Consider the following 17,590-nt stretch of genomic DNA (forward strand, 5'->3'; position numbering starts at 1 on the left):
GCTATTGTCCTGTAGGTTTTTGCTCCAACCCTAATCTAGAGCACCCAATTGCTATAGTTAGCTGGTTGATGAGCTGAATCCGGTTAGTTAGGGATGGAGTGAAAACCTACTGGATGGTAGCTCCCCATGAACAGGGCTGGAAAGATCTGATTAATCTAGTACAACAGTGGCATGATTCCTCTATTCTTTTTATCCGTTTCAATGGGGGACTTTTAAATTGAAGGCGAACCACAGATTCCACTATTGTTGCTCACGCTAAAATGTTGTTCACGACACACATCTCTGGGAAGCTAGCTACGCAGTAGACGGATAGCTAGCACAATGAATTTGCTCTATGCCACGATAATATGATGAAATAGATTTAGAGGATATGAATGTGTTCAATCGCAATTATCATAGATTGATATTGGTCAATTCATTAATGTGTCAAGGCTAAGACAAGTGTAGCAAGCTCGTACTTGCCGTACATTTTTGCTTGCTACGCTAACAGTTAGCTACGCCTATGATGACACATTTCAACAAGAATACAAGAAAGAAAGGTAGGCAATGGCCTCTTGACTCAGTCGTTAGCTGATTCTGCAGAATATAAGCAGTTTGTTTTTTGTTATGTCTCATATCTAACGTTGTATCGTCGGCTTTGTTCTATACAGTAGCTAGTTAGCGCACTAGTTATGCTAATACAGTATCCGGGACTGGCTGCAAGGATTAGCGATTTTCCAAATAACTAACATTAACCAACTTAATAGCAAGTTTTTTTCTATTGGCTAGTTACCAAGTTTAGCGGGATAACCTAGCAAGCTATCGGGGTTCGTTGGGTAGCTACACTGACAAATTAACCAACGTTACTATAGCTATGAAAACATTTGCCGGTACCATTAGCTGGGTTTCTGGTTGGTTCTTGGTGGTTTGCCTACCGAATGTTAACGTTAGCTACGTAGTTTTATAGATAGCTACTAACGTTACTAGCAAATGTGAGCTAATGTTGGCTACATGTTTATTTGGCTAACGTTAGCTGGTTAACTAGCTTGCCAATTCGCTAATGTTAACTAGCCAGCTGATTAGTCGTAGCTGTTTCAGACGCATTTTCTTGAGTTAGCTATCAAGCTAACGTTATTTACTTAACCTGTTAACCTGTAAGGCAGTGGTTTTAGCTAACTAGCTATATTAATCAGTTTGCCAAAATCCTATTTCTTATTTGAAGTTATCGTAGCTAGGTAACATTGTATGGTAAACTCAAGCTGTTTGTCAGCCACCTAGTATGACTTAATTTCAGCAGTCTATGAATATGGACATACACTGAGTGTACAAAACATGAGGAACACCTTTGCCCTCAGAACAGACGCAATTCGAGGTAGAGTCCATGCCCCAATGTATCGAAAGCGTTCCACAGGAATGTTGACTCCAATGCTTCCCACAGTTGTCAAGTTGGCTGGATGTCCTTTGGGTGGTGGACCATTCTTGATACACACGGGAAGCTGTTGAGCCTGAAAAATCCAGCAGTTCTTGACACACACATCGGTGCGCCTGGCAGACACTACCATACCCCGTTCAAAGGCATTTAAATATTTTGTCTTGTCTATTCACCCTCTGAACTGAATGATACACAATCCTTTAACCTGTCTCCTCTCCTTCATCTACACTGATTGAGGTGGATTTAACAGGTGACATCAATAAGGGATCATGGCATTCACCTGGTCAGTCTGTCATGGAAAGAGCAGGTGTTCCTAATGCTTTGTGCACCTGAGTGTTAACCTAATCAACGTTTCCCAAACTTGTTCTTGGGGACCCCAAGGGGTGCACATTTTTGCCCACTACACAGCTAATTCAATAAATAGTTCTATGAATATGACATGGTTGTTATCACTTTGCATTCTTAGAATAACAGCATTGGAGTTGCAATAACATAGTTGCATAATAATGTGCTTGTGGTGTTGTGTATTCGGGTACTTTTTGACAACATACAGGCTTTTCAGAGTCTCTTTGTGACTCTGCACCATAGACTTACACTCAGTTTCTTCTTAGATTGTAATGTAGAGCTAAGTCAAGCCACAGGGACAGCTTATGAAACACCACTCATTGGCGTTCTGGAAAGCAACTTGATGAAAATTGCATACCGCAGTGATGATCCGTGTTTGAATCCGGTTTGGACGTCTGTCTTACTTAGAATTGCAATTAGGCCCATCCGTCATGGTTTAAAATAATGTGGCACCTGCCTGCCAAGTATTGTGTGTTTCTAATATGACTCTTGTTGGTCATCTTTGTTTACTGGAAAATCGCCCACTCGAGTGTTGGAGAAATTTTCCCCTCGTTTAAAATGCCTTTGGTTATCCAAGCCCAAGTTAAACAAGGCTTGTTAAGAGGGTGCAAAGCAGTGCTGTTTTGCATTGCCTGTGGTGTTTTGCCAATTTGTGACCAAAATATGACTACATTTTAAGAGTGCAACATTTTTGGCAACCTTCCAGATGTGAGATCTTGACTTTGGCTGCACATGTAGGCCAGCCAGAGAGCTGCAAGCTTAGATGTTCTTATTTAAGGACACGGATATTTTAGTACCGATCCCCTAAATGTACTTAAGAAAAATATAAACACAACATGCAACAACTTCAAAGATTTTACTGAGTTTTAGTTCATATAAGGAAATTGGTCAATTTCAATGTATTCATTAGGCCCTAATGTATGGATTTCACGATTAGGCAAGGGTGCAGCCACGGGGGACCAGGCCCAGCCAATCAGAATCAGTTTTTCCCCATAAATGGGCTTTATTACAAACAAAAATACTCCTCAGTTTCATCAGCTGTCCAGGTGGCTGGTTTCAGACAATCCCGCAGATGAAGAAGCTGGCTGTGCAGGTCCTGCATTTTATATTTTTGTTCAGTGTAGTTCTATAACACTCACTGGTAGTGCTGCTTCTAGCTGTCAGATTATATCATGTCTAGGCCAACACAGCACACCCTCATGATCCTCAATGTAATCTGTGAAACTCATTTTTCAACCATGAACTACTTCCATGTGCAAAACCTATGCCAACCAAAACTAAACTACTATCTTCTGTTCTTGGCCCTCTCTTCCCATTTTCTCTTTCTCCTCCCCAGCCTAGAGTCTGCATGGCGAGCAAGTGGCGGCAGCTGAAGTGACTGTCTCTAGACCAGCCAGAGAGGCCTGTGGCAGAGTGGTGGTGTGGCCCCGGCCCCGTACGGGAGGAGAACCACCATGGCCTCTCGTCATCAGAGGAACTCTGTGCGGATCCTGTCCAGCCGGGAGCGCGGCTCACAGGCCTTTGGCTCCAAGCGCCTGCTGCAGCAGCTGGTGGAGGAGAAGGTCCGCTGGATGAAATGGCAGAGTCAGGTAAAAGCCAAAGAAGCACACTAACCCAGTTAAAGGATTAGTCAAAACTGCTTTGGTTTCAACAGATATGGAGTAGTAGTAGGCTATCAATCTCTCACTACTTTCACTGCCCACCTGCTGCAGTAGGCATTTTGATCTGGGTCAATATACCATTGCTTTTAACTCATCACCATGGAAACAATGCCCTGTGCTTATCTTTATAGTCTATTTTGGGAGTTGTTCTTTAAAATCCCTAATAATATGCAGTTGATGATCACAATTTCACTCAAGTCTTATATTCAAAAATACATTTGTTTTTACTTATGTAATTATACTATGATTAGTGCATTTAATAATGCGCGTGCTGCCTCCATGTAAGGCGTTAAGCAATGTTTGTTGCCCTTACACAGAAAGTGGAGCTGCCAGACAGCCCTCGCTCGACGTTCCTGTTGGCCTTCAGCCCAGACCGGTAAGGAACTCAACTGACCCGGCCGCACAAATGGATTCATGAGAGCATTTGAGGCTGGGCTTCCTTAAGCGGCATAGCAGCTGTAACATTTACTCTACCCCCCTTATCTCCAATTTGATAGGACCCTCATGGCTTCCACTCATGTCAATCACAACATCTACATCACAGAGGTGAAGACTGGAAAGTGCTTGCATTCGCTGGTAGGCCACCGCCGCACGCCCTGGTGCGTGACCTTTCACCCTACCATCCCAGGTCTGGTGGCCTCCGGGTGCCTTGACGGAGAGGTCCGCATCTGGGACCTGCATGTAAGTGGTCCCTTCTCTTAAACACAGACAGACCCCTATTAAAATAAATAGGACCCAAGTTTCAGGTGTCCGCTTGCCAAGTTGCATAGGTATATTCTTTTACTATGTTAGATTGTAAGACTTGTATACACAGCACAGTCTTCGCCAGAAGTAAATGTTGAGGTGTCCCCCAGGGCACTGTCCAACTCCAGGCATCATAAGGAAACTTTTCTATCTTCATTGTGTTGCTATTGGTAGTCTAGTTGATAAACCCATTTGACAGGAATCCACTGTTTCCGTATCCTACTTGTTTCTTTCTGTATTAAATCCCCCTGTGTTTGTTTCTGCAGGGTGGCAGTGAGAGCTGGTTCACGGAAAGCAACGTGGCCATTGCCTCGCTAGCCTTCCACCCCACTGCCCAGCTCCTCCTCATCGCCACCAATAACGAGCTCCACTTCTGGGACTGGAGCCGGCCCGAGCCCTTTGCCGTGGTCAAAACCGGCAGCGAGACTGAAAGAGTCAGGTGAGAGACCATAGAGATTGATGTAGGGCTGGATATATACTACATACTTTTGCTCTCTCTCTCTGGGTTGCAGTTAGCCCGTAATAGCTGGCTTTTGGGTGATTTTAAAAACGAATAAAAAGCCAATAAATAAAATTGGCGCCGGCCAATTGTCCTGGTGAATAACAAAAGCCCATTACAATATAATGCTTTTTAGCCTATTAATTGATAGAAATATCAGTTAGTCGATGTAAATGCATTTGATCGGTCATGCTTTTCTGTTCTATAGGTTAATTTGCATAATTAAATTGGTGCTTGTGTGTTTTTGTTTGGTCGTTTATGATTCTTATTTATCACAGGCGTACAGCATACAGATAAAGAGCCTAGTTTGAGTGAAAATCTGTCAGCCAGCGAGAGAGCTGCTGCTCCTGTTGCTGCTGGAGTGAAATATGCTTTTATGTGCCCAGTCATTGCGCACCACTCTAAATGCAATCACATGTTAAAAACAGTTGATGGCCACAATTTAAAGAGCTACTATTTTTATTTCTCAACTGGTAATCGAAGTGTGCTTGCCATTCAAGTGCATAGGCATGAGGCAACGGTAGGCTTCAGCGCGTCACACTTTGCAATGTGAACTGGAGGCAGTACGCATTTTGAAAATATATACTTAATTGTGTGGAACCGGAATGTTTTACTTCATTTTGTGAGGCATGTTTTACCTTGCTTCAAAGTAGCCTATAGCCAAAATCCATTTCTATCAACTTTGAGGCAATTTATTTTTATAAAGACCTCCATATGTCATTGAAACAAGTAGCCTATTTCTCTCATGTTTGTTCCATGTTATATTGGATTTCAACTTCCTTTCATTATCAAGTAGCCAAAGGCACAATCCTAGTCATATTAGCAACCCATGCTAATTGTTGCATCTTTAGATCTTCCGTAGATGAAAATATTGACATTTTAAAGGTCACATGAAAACTCTTGCATGTGCAGTGCACTTTTGACAACAGCGTTTTCCAGCAAATTGCATAATGGAACAAACAATCGTGCTTAGCTTACTGCTTTATGCGCATTGCTGCGCATATAATGTGAAGAAGATAGTTTATCAACATTTTTAATCTAAACCTTCTGATCTGCTGCATCAGCCTCATTGCGTTTTATTTACTTGTTTCGTATACTGGTTGTATGAATTTGGGTTCTATCATTCCACAAGCTGACTAATAGAATAGGTAAACATTTCTACTATTGGGGATACCAGATTGACATAGGGTAGTGGTTTTGCTGTTTATTAATCTCTTGCTGGCTGAGAAAGTAAACGTGGAAAGTTATTGTAACATCTTAAAACTGCTCATCAGTATTCGGTAAGATGTTGCATGTGCTGTTAAGATGAATTACCATCATCTATATGTTTGCTGTCATTCTGAGTACCATGGGTGGACGCCCTAATCGGGTTACTCACCCAATGCATATAGATTCAGTAAATTAACATGCTGCAGGTCAAATGTCTGGCGCCACATTTTCCTAACGGAAACACTGATACAGTTGAAGTCGGAAGTTTACATAAACCTTAGCCAAATACATTTAAACTCAATATTTCACAATTCCTGACATTTTAATCCTAGTAAAAATTCCCTGTCTTAGGAATGTGAAATGTCAGAATAATTTATTTTAGCTTTTATTTCTTTCATCACATTCCCAGTGGGTCAGAAGTTTACATAGACTCAATTAGTATTTGGTAGCATTGCCTTTAAATTGTTTAACTTGAGTCAAACTGAGTCAGGTTGGTAGGCCTCTTTGCTCGCACATGCTTTTTCAGTTCTGCCAACACAACTTCTATAGGATTGAGACCAGGGATTTGTGATGGCCACTCCTTGACTTTGACTTTGTTGTCCTTAAGCCATTTTGCCGCAACTTTGGAAGTATGCTTGGGGTCATTGTCCATTTGGAAGACCCATTTGCGAACAAGCTTGAACTTCCTGACTGATTTCTTGAGATGTTGCTTCAATATATCCACATAATTTTCCTTCCTCATGATGCCATCTATTTTGTGAAGTGCACCAGTCCCTCCTGCAACAAAGCACACCCACAACATGATGATGCCACCCCTGTGCTTCTTGGTTGGGATGGTGTTCTTCGGCTTGCAAGCATAACGATGGTCATTATGGCCAAACAGTTCTAATTTTGTTTCATCAGATCAGAGGACATTTCTCCAAAAAGTACGATCTTTGTCCCCATGTGCAGTTGCAAACCGTAGTCTGTTTTTTTAATGGCGGTTTTGGAGCAGTGGCTTCTTCCTTGCTGAGCGGCCTTTCAGGTTATGTCGATATAGGACTCGCTTTACTGTGGATATAGATTTTGTACCTGTTTCCTCCAGCATCTTCACAATGTCCTTTGATGTTGTTCTGGGATTGATTTGCACTTTTTCGCATCAAAGTACATTCATCTCTAGGAGACAGAATGCGTCTCCTTCCTTAGTGGTATGACGGCTGTATACTGTTCATACAGATGAACATGGTACCTTCAGGCATTTGGAAATTGCTCCCAAGGATGAACCACACTTCTGGAGGTATTTTTCTGATTTATTTTGATTTTCCCATAATGTCAAGCAAAGAGGCACTGAGTTTGAAGGTAGGCCTTGAAATACATCCACAGGTACACCTCCAATTGACTCAAATGATGTCAGTTTGCCTATCAGAAGCTTCTAAAGCCATGACATAATTTTCGGGAATTTCCCAAGCTGTTTAAAGGCACAGTCAACCTAGTGTATGTACACTTCTGACCCACTGCAATTGTGATACAGTGAAATAATCTGTCTGTAAACAATTGTTGGAAGAATTGCTTGTGTCATGCACAAAGTAGATGTCCTAACCGACTTGCCCAAATAATAGTTTGTTCAAAAACATTTTGTGGAGTGGTTGAAAAACAAGTTTTAATGACTCCAACCTAAGTGTAAGTAAACTTCCGACTTCAACTGTATATACATACAGAGCATTCGGAAAGTATTCAGACCCATATTTTTGTTGAGTTACAGCCTTATTCTAAAATTGATCAATCTACACACGATTCCCTATAATGACAAGGTGAAAGCGTTTTTTAGACATGTTTGCAAATGTACAGCATGCCTTTAATTACATAAGCATTCAGACCCTTTGCTACTAGACTCTCTTATATTCTGGTGCATCCTGTTTCCATTGATCATCCTAGATGTTTCTACAACTTGATTGGAGTACACCTATAGGAAATTCAATTTATTGGACATGATTTGGAACGGTACACATCTGTTTATATAAGGTCCCATGGTTGACAGTGCATGTCAGCGCGAAAACCAAGCCATGAGTTGGAATTGTCCGTAGGAATTGTCCGTTGAGCACCGAGGAACATTGAAGGTCCCCAAGAACATAGTGCCCTCCATCATTCTTCAATGGAACAAGTTTGGAACCACCAAGACTCTTCTTAGAGCTGGCCGCTTGGCCAAACTGGGCAAGATCCTGATGGTCGCTCTAACAGAGCTCCAGAGTTCCTCTGTGGACATGGGAGAAACTTCCAGAAGGACAACCATCTCTACAGCACTCCACCAATCAGGCCTTTGTGGTAGGATGGCCAGACAGAACCCAGTCCTCAGTAAAAGGCACATGACAGCCTGCCTGGAGTTTGCCAAAAGGCACCTAAAGGACTCTCAGACCATGAGAAACAAGATTCTCTGATCTGATGAAACCAAGATTGAACTATTTGGCCTGAATGCCAAGTGTCACGTCTGGATGAAACCTTGCACCATCCCTATGGTGAAGTGGGGTTGCAGCATCATGATGTGGGGATTTTTTAGCGGCAGGGCCTGCAGACCAGTCAGGATCGATGGAAAGATGAATGGGGCAAGTACAGAGGTACTTGATAAAAACCTTCTCCAGAGCGCTCAGGATCTCAGACTGTGACCTTCCAACAGGACAACGACCCTAAGCACGCAGCCAAGACGATGCAGGAGTGGCTTTGGGACAAGTCTCAATGTCCTTGAGTGGCCCAGCCAGAGTCTGGACTTGAACCCGATCTAACATCTCTGGAGACCTGAAAATAGCTGTGCAGCAACGCTTCCCATCCAATCTGACTGAGCTTGAGAGGATCTGCAGAGAAGAATGGGAGAAACTCCCCAAATACTGGTGTGCCAAGCTTGTAGTGTTATACCTAAAAAAAACTCCAGGCTGTAATCGCTGTCAAAGGTGCTTCAAGGTGCTTTTTTTTTGCCTTTGTTATTGTGTGTAGATTGACAGGATTTTTACGTTTTAGAATAAGGCTGTAACGTAATGTCGGAATAATTTCTGAATGCAATGTATATAAAGTGCCTTCAGAAAGTATTCATACCCCTTGACTTATTCCACATTTTGTTACAGCCTGAATTAAATTTGTATTTTTTTACCCATATGCACACAATATCCCATAATGACAGTGAAAACATGGTTTTTAGAAATGTGTGCATTTATTTGAAAAATGAAATACAGATCAAATTTTACATAGGTATTCTCACCCCTTAGTCAATACATTTTTAGAATCACCTTTGGCGGAGATTACAGCTGTGATGTTTGTCTTGGTAAGTGTATAAGAGCTTTGCACACCTGGATTATACAATATTTGCACATTTGTCTGTTAAGTTGTTGCTCATTGCATGTCTTGCCATAGATTTTCAACCCAATTGAAGTTAAAAATGTAACTAGGCCACTCAGGAACTTTCAATGTCGTCTTGGTAAGCAACGTGTGTATATTTGGTCTTGTGTTTTAGGTTATTGTCCTACTTGAATGTAGGCTGTTGGTAGTCTGACTGAACCAGGTTTTCCTCTAGTATATTGCCTGTGCTTAGCACTATTCTGTTTCTTTTTGTATAATTAATAATACAAAAAGCATCCTTAGTCCTTGCTAATGACAGGCATTACCATAACAAGCATTACCATAACCTGATGCAGCCACGGCTGTGCTTGAAAATATGAACATAACGCTTTGTATTCAAGACATAATTTATTTTGTTTTTGGCAGTTTTACTTTAGTAGCTTATTGCAAACAGGATGCATTCTGTACAACAGGGCTGCCCAACCCTCTTCCTGGAGATCTACTGTCCTGTAGGTTTTCAGTTCAACCCTAATTTAGCATATCTGATTCAGATAGTCTAGGTCTTGTTGAGCAGCTAATAAGTAGACCATGTACAAGCTTCCTCCTTTTCACACTGTCATTTAGGTTATTCTTGTGGAGTAACTACAATATTGTTGATCATCCTCAGATTTCTCCTATCACAGCCATTAAACTCTGTTACTGTTTTAATGTAACCATTGGCCTCATGGTGAAATCCCTGAGAGGTTTCCTTCCTCCTCGGCAACTGAGTTAGGAAGGACGCCTGTATCTTTGTAGTGACTGGGTGTATTAATACACCATCCAAAGTGTAGTTAATAACTTCACCATGCTCAAACGGATATTCAATTTATTTTGACCCATTTACCAATAAGTGCCCTTCTTTGAGAGGCATTGGAAAACCTAGTCTACACTTGACTTAAATGCAACTTCTGCTATCAGAATATGAAGATCGCATCAAAAAGACGGGTCTAGATGCACAAAAGTTGAATGGAATAATCCAAAACGCTCAACTATAAACTGTCTCAACTCCCTAAGCTTCAAAATCACAACCCCTAGTACTAGTTTAATTCACTGATCCTTTGATTGGATGGACATGTTAGTCATACTGCTAAACTTTGATTGGTTTGAGGTCCTCCGGAAGTCGTCATAATTACCATGTAGGTCAATGGAAGGGGGTGAGGAGCACGAGCCTCCTAGGTTTTGTATTGAAGTCGATGTAGCCAGAGGAGAATGGAAAAAATGGCTGTCCTCCTGCTAGACCAAAAAAACAGTTAAAAATAATAATAATAATCAGGTATTTGGTGATTTGAATATATTTAGTTTAGTTTACCTAAACGATAACTTTTATTTATATATATACTTTCACTGAGTAGGATGGTCCTCCCTTCCTCCTATAATTTGGATTTCAGGAAAAAATATTGTTGAAACAATTTTTCTTTTTCACATGGAACAATTTCACAGTAACGTAAATGTTGTCATTATAATATGATATTGCTATGATTAGAATATATTTGAGTTGATGGAAAGCTCTGCTGTTTTCTCTTTTAGGTTGGTGAGATTTGATCCTTTGGGGCACAATCTTCTGACTGCTACTGTGAACCCCTCCAACCAGCAGGTGAGTTCTTTTCTCCTATCACAACAAAATTGCACTACACCGTATAGTTTTCTGTCTAGAAATGAAATCTTCTCAAAGCCTTTTAAACATGACTGTACACTAAAACATTCAACATGTCTACCCTCATATCTAACATATTATGTCCTGTAGAATGATGATGACTCAGAGGTCCCCATGGACAGTGTAGAGATGCCCCACTTCCGCCAGCGCTCCTTCCTGCCCTCCCAGCCTGTACGCCGCACGCCGATCCTCCACAACTTCCTGCACATCCTTTCCTCACGCTCCTCGGGAGCGCAGGCCGGAGGGGATGCGTCCCGCCCTGGCGGGGAGAGCAGCGGCGAGCCCCCCAGCATGCCTTTGGGCCAGTACCCAGCCTCTCAGGACCGTGGACTGCCCTTCCCAGGCTGCACCCAGCACCTGGGCATGGTGTGCCTATGCAGCCGCTGCACAGCCAACCGCAGCCCCTCTCTGGGCGAGGGGCCCTCCTCCAGGCCTGTGGTCCTCCCTGAGCACCCTCAGCCGGCCCCCCATGCCTCAACCTTTTCCTCAGCCCGTACGGAGCCCCGACAGCCTTCAGAGCCCAGTGGGGCCCAACAGCGGCCCTCTGCCTTCACAACGGTCTACTATAGTGCCGGCAGCTCCCTGCACCGTGCCGTGCCTACCGCCCACGTGGCCAGCCCGCCCCTGAGTCAGCAGCCTCCGCCACCACCCACCAGCCACCCACCCCTCTCCCGCCCACTGCCCGGACCCGATTGGACACGCAGCCTGCTGAACATGAGAGGCTCAGAGAGCAGAACAGGAGGGAGTGAAGGTGGGGTGAGCGGGGTAGGTGGTGTCGGGGGTGGGATGCTGCCCCCCCGAACAAGCTCGTCCTCCGTCAGCCTGCTGTCAGTGCTCCGGCAGCAGGACGGCTCCTCCCAGTCCCCTGTCTACACTTCCGCCACAGAGGGACGGGGTTTCCCCACGCAGTCAAGCTCTGAACCGGGCTCTGGCCCCGTGGCCAATCAGCGAGGTGGTGGAGGGGCGGGCACCAGCAGCGGGCACCACCCTTTCTGGGACGGCACGCGCAGCAACCCGACCTCGTTCCGCAACGTGCTCCAGTGCAACCTGAGCCGCTACTTCATGGAGTTTGACCGCATGCAGGACCTGGAGTCGCCGCTGGGGGGCGTCGGGGGAGGGGAGGGCGGCCAGGAGCAGACGCAGGAGCTGCTCAACAACAACATGGACCCGGAGAGACCCAGGCCTTCCTCCTCCCACTATCAGCCCCAGCTGCCCCCACCAACCCCAGCCGAGAACAACCCCCCTCCCTCCAGTGCGTCTCACTCCTCTCGGGGCCAACTGAACCGCTGCCGGGCCTGCCACAACTTGCTCACCTTCAACCACGACTCCCAACGCTGGGAGCGTACCAGCCCAGCCTCGTCCACCTCCGCTGTCTCCACCCAGGAGGGCTCCAGCTCTCCCTGGCAGCAGCCAACCAGCCCTGCCTATGAAGAGACCCATGTGTCACCACAGAGGCGGGAGCCCCAACCCCAGCCACCAGAGAGGGAGAGGAGGGTAACCCAGCCCCCGGAGCCCAGCGAGCGGCAGCCCTCCCCAGGCCCTCATGGTGCGGCCATGCCCTTCCCCACCATTGCGTCGTCCACTGCCCAGCCCGGTGAGCAGACGGTGGGCCTGGTGTACAACCAGGAGACGGGCCAGTGGGAGCGCGTCTACCGCCAGGCCGCCTCCAGCCGCTCCACCGTTGCCGATGCACCGCCAGAGGCCTTAAGCCAGGAAATGCCTGTGGATAACCCAGACGAGGACTCTCTGAGGAGGTAGAGTTATGAGAAAGTCCTTGGTAGTCTCTACAGTGGGTGTTTTTTGCTCAGTCCAGGGTCGTAGTCAGTAGTGCACACCGTAGCAATATGTTTTAAAATGAACGTTTCTTATTGAACGAGCTTGGATCGTATCTCGCTGTTTCAAACAGTTTTCAGTTTTATCTACTGAACACAACTCTGCTCACTTTAGCTAGTGATCCTCTCTGACATAAGAACATTACAGCAAGTAACTACTGGTCTGCTTTTCTCAGTATTTCCTACTCATTCCAAGGTTATTCTTTATTTTTACTGTTTTCTACATTGTTAAATAATAAGTAAAAACTATTAAATAACACATGGAATCATGTAGTAACCAAAAAAGTGTTTATATTTGAGATTCTTCAAAGTAGCCACCCTTTGCCTTGACAGCTTTGAATACTCTTGGTATTCTCTCAGCCAGCTTCATGAGGTAGTCACCTGGAATGCATTTCAATTAACAGGTGTGCCTTGTTAATTCTTTCATTAATGCATTTGAGCCAATTAGTTGTGTTGTGACATGGTAGGGGTGGTATACAGAAGATGGCCCTATTTGATAAAATACTAAGTCCATATTATGGCAAGATCGGCACAAATACATTTTAAGACATGAAGTTCAGTCAATCCGGAACATTTCAAGAACTTTGAAAGCACCTTCAAGTGCAGTCGCAAAAACCATCAAGCGCTATGATGAAACTGGCTCTCGTGAGGACCACCACAGGAAAGGAAAACCCAGAGTTACCTCTGGTGCAAAGGATAAGTTCATTAGAGTTAACTCAGAAATTGCAGCCCAAATAAATGCTTAACAGAGTTCAAGAAACAGACCCATCTCAACATCAACTGTTGAGGAGACTGCGTGAATCAGGCCTTCATGGTCGAATTGCTGCTAAGAAACCACTACTAAAGGACACCAATAAGAAGAGACTTGCTTGAGCCAAGAAACACGAGCAATGGACATTAGACAGGTGGAAATCTGTCCTTTGGTCTGTTGAGTCCACATTTGAGATTTTGGGTTCCGACAGCCGTGTCTTTATGAGACGCAGAGTAGGTAAACACATGATCTCTACATGTGTAGTTCCCACTGTGAAGCATGGAGGTGTGATGGTGTGGGGGTGCTTTGCTGGCAACACTGTCTTTGATTTATTTAGAGTTCAAAGCACACTTAACCTGCAAAGCTACAACAGCATTCTGCAGCGATACGCCATCCCATCTGGTTTGCGTTTAGTGGGACTATCATTTGTATTTCAACAGGAAAATGACCCAACACACCTCCAGACTGTGTAAGAGCTATTTGACCAAGAAGGATGGATAGTGATGTAGTGCTGTATCAGACGATCTGGCCGACACAATAACCCGACCTCAACCCAATTGAGGTGGTTTGGGATGAGTTGGACCGCAAAGTGAAGGAAAAGCAGCCAACAAGTGATCAGCATATGTGGAAACTCCTTCAAGACTGTTGGAAAGCATTCCTCATGAAGCTGGTGGAGAGAATGCCAAGAGTGCAAATCTGTCAAGGCAAAGGGGGGCTGCTTTTGAAGAATCTCATAAAATATATTTTGAACACTTTTTTTTGGTTACTTCATTATTCCGTATGTGTTATTTTATTATTTGGATGTCTTCACTATTCTACAATGTAGAAAATAGTAAAAAATAAAGAAACCCTTGAATGTCCTAACTTTTGACTGGTACTGTATATTGTCCAAATAGTTGTATAAAACAAATGGACTCCCTTTTGTAGAGGAGATTAAACGCTGATCCATTGTTTGGTGTGTTTGTTCACAGGAGGCTGTTGGAGTCCTCCCTCCTCTCTCTCTCCCGCTACGACATGGGAGGATCCAGAGACCACCCCATCTACCCAGACCCTGCCAGGTACAAGCCCCCAAACCAATCTCACCTCTAATGAACTTGTACTGTGTTTGACAGGATAAAACCCCTCCAGGTGCACCGTTTTCTTAGAGGTTATGTCGAAACAAAGTTGACGGTTTAAAGTAAGGTTGAGAAAATCCCAGATATTTTCCCAAAAGTTCACTGGTTTAACAAAACATACAAGTTAGAGGATTTCTTAAACTCAGGAATTTTGAGAAAGTTCATGTAATTTTGCCAACCTACACTGAAAAATATATAAACGGAACAAGTAGTGTTGGTTTCATGAGCTGAAATAAAAGATCCCAGATATCTTCCGTACACACAAACCTTATTTCTCTTAAATCTTGTTTACATCCCTGTTAGGCTAAGATAATACATCCACTTGACAGGTGTGTCCTATCAAGCATCTGATTTTAAACGGCATGATCATTACACAGGTGCACCTTGTGCTAGGGACAATAAAAGGCCACTCGGAAATGTGCAGTTTTGTCACACAATCTCGCAAGTTTTGAGGGAGCGTGTAATTGGCATGCTGACTGCAGGAATGTCTACCAGAGCTGTTGCCAGAGAATTGAATGTTAATTTCTCTACCATAAGCCGCCTCCAACGTTGTTTTAGAGAATAAGCAGGATGTCCAACCGGCCTCACAACCCACGTGTATGGCGTCGTCTGGGTGAGCGGTTTGCTGATGTCAACGTTGTAAACAGAGTGCTCCGTGGTAAACTCTGAGCATATTTAGGATGCTCTGGATCGACGTGTACGCCAGCGTGATCCAGTTCCCGCCAATATCCAGCAACTTCACACAGGACAACATTCCACAGGCCACAATCAACAGCCTGATCAACTCTATGCGAAGGAGATGTCGAGCTGCATGAGGCAAATGGTGGTCACACCAGATACTGACTGGTTTGCATATCCATGTCCCTACTTTTTTTTTTTTTTAGGTATCTGTCCAACAGATGCATATCTGTATTCCCAGTCATGTGAAATCCATAGATTAGAACCTAGTTATTTTATTTAAATTGACTGATTTCCATATATGAATTGTAAGTCAGTAAAATCTTTGAAATTGTTTCATGTTGCGTTTTGTTCAGTATAGTATGAACCCTAGAGCTGTTTCTCCTGCAGGTTGTCCCCGGCTGCGTACTACGCGCAGAGAATGATCCAGTACCTGTCGAGGCGGGACAGTATCCGCCAGCGTTCGCTGCGCTACCAGCAGAACCGCCTGAGGACCCTCTCCTCCTCTTCGGACAGCCCGGCCGGCAACCCCTCGGCCGCAATGGAGAACAGTGATGTGGACTTTGAAGAGCTAGAGTGAGTTGGTGCAAACCATCCTGGCCCCTTAATGGGATATTAGTTACTCTTAAAAAACTCTTAAGGATCTTACCCTTTTTTTTTCAATCTTCACCTAAAATGACAAACCCAAATCTAACTGCCTGTAGCTCTGTTCTTGATACTATTTTGAAAGGAAACACTTTCAAGTTTGTGGAAATGTGAAATGAATGTAGGAGAATATAACATATTAGATCTGGTAAAAGATGATACAAAAAAAAATGCAAGGGACAGGCCATACTTTGGGATAGGAGTCTAGGTGTAATTTAGATGTTGACCATCAGATGGCAGCAGTGTGTGCAAAGTTTCAGACTGATCCAGTGAAGAATTACATTACTCTTACATTATTTTGTATCAAGTCTGCAAGGAGTTTGCCGAAATGTGCCGAATTGGTCAATTGATACATTTTCAAGTACATAACTATAGAGAACATACAAAAATACTATGGTTATAAAAAATGAAAATTTACACGCTCCCAGGGAATGTCATACATGATGGATCATTAGCTTATACACTAACTTTCACAAATCTCGATGGCCTGGCGGGGTGGGTATGGAGCCAGAAACAGCAGTGCGGTTAAACTGTAGACCCGAGTTCCTACATTTGAATATAAAAATGTTTTTTATCAAACAAAACTATGCTACATTTTATCTCTGGGACCCTCAGGATGACAAATCAGAGCAAGATTACACAAAGTACATTATTTACCTTCAGAGGTGAATGTATAAAAAACAAATGTTTAGTGTGCTCCTCAAACAATAGCATGGTATTTTTTCACTGTAATAGCTACTGTTAATTGGACACTGCAGTTACATTAACAAGAATTTAAGCTTTTTGCCCATATAAGACAGGTCTATGTCCCGGAAAGTTGGCTGTTGTGTACGTCATTCTTGTCACATTAGCGCACGTTAGCAACAACTGTCCCGGTTTAGGGACACCCATCCCGTAGAGGTTGTCCAATTTTTGGATTTTTTTTATTTCTGTTGAGATAATTGGATAAGGAGATGTCCCAAGCCATCCTTTTAGGAATTTTTTTTTTGTGGATCTACACAACCAATGGTGTGTGATGTGGACTTACACTATATATACACTACCGTTCAAAAGTTTGGGGTCACTCAGAAATGTCCTTGTTTTTGAAAGAAAAGCAAAACATTTTTATTGATTTTAAAATTGATCAGAAATACAGTGGAGACATTGTTAATGTTGTAAATGACTATTGTAGCTGGAAGCGGCTGATTTAAAAAAAATATTTATAATAATATTCATATTTTTTTAATGGAATATCTACATAAGCTTTCAGAGGCCCATTATCAACAATCATCGCTGTTAGCACAGCTGAAAACTGTTGTCCCTGCTTAAAGAAGCAATAGAACTGGCCTTCTTTAGACTAGTTGAGTATCTGGATCATCAGCATTTGTGGGTTCGATTGCAGGCTCAAAATGGCCAGAAACAAAGACCTTTCTTCTGAAACTCATCAGTCTATTCTTGTTCTGAGAAATGAAGGCTATTCCATGTGAGAAATTTCCAAGAAACTGAAGATCTCGTACATCGCTGTGTGCTACTCCCTTCACAGAACAGTGCATACTGGCTCTAACTAGAATAGAAAGAGTGGGATGCCCTGGTGCACAACTGAGCAAGAGGACAAGTACATTAGTGTCTAGTTTGAGAAGCAGACACCTCACAAGTCCTCAACTGGCAGCTTCATTAAGTAGTACCCGCAAAACACCTGTCTCAACGTCAACAGTGAAGAGGCGA

The 17,590-nt window shown here is 43.5% G+C and overlaps 1 protein-coding gene across 1 annotated transcript in view; it reads left to right on the top strand.

Moving 5' to 3' along the window:
- Positions 1–271: 271 nt before the first annotated feature.
- ambra1b (autophagy/beclin-1 regulator 1b) overlaps positions 272–17,590 on the top strand; it is a 63,492-nt gene continuing 46,173 nt past the window's right edge. Inside the window, exons 1-9 of the mRNA XM_064930497.1 lie at positions 272–539; positions 3,093–3,345; positions 3,735–3,793; positions 3,915–4,098; positions 4,428–4,600; positions 10,739–10,805; positions 10,956–12,619; positions 14,420–14,506; positions 15,632–15,817. Of these exons, the coding sequence (XP_064786569.1) occupies positions 3,211–3,345; positions 3,735–3,793; positions 3,915–4,098; positions 4,428–4,600; positions 10,739–10,805; positions 10,956–12,619; positions 14,420–14,506; positions 15,632–15,817 (2,555 nt within the window). The 5' untranslated portion in view covers positions 272–539; positions 3,093–3,210. The remainder of the gene's footprint in view (positions 540–3,092; positions 3,346–3,734; positions 3,794–3,914; positions 4,099–4,427; positions 4,601–10,738; positions 10,806–10,955; positions 12,620–14,419; positions 14,507–15,631; positions 15,818–17,590) is intronic.

Source organism: Oncorhynchus masou, chromosome 22 (genome assembly GCF_036934945.1).
Source record: "Oncorhynchus masou masou isolate Uvic2021 chromosome 22, UVic_Omas_1.1, whole genome shotgun sequence".
NCBI lineage: Eukaryota > Metazoa > Chordata > Actinopteri > Salmoniformes > Salmonidae > Oncorhynchus > Oncorhynchus masou.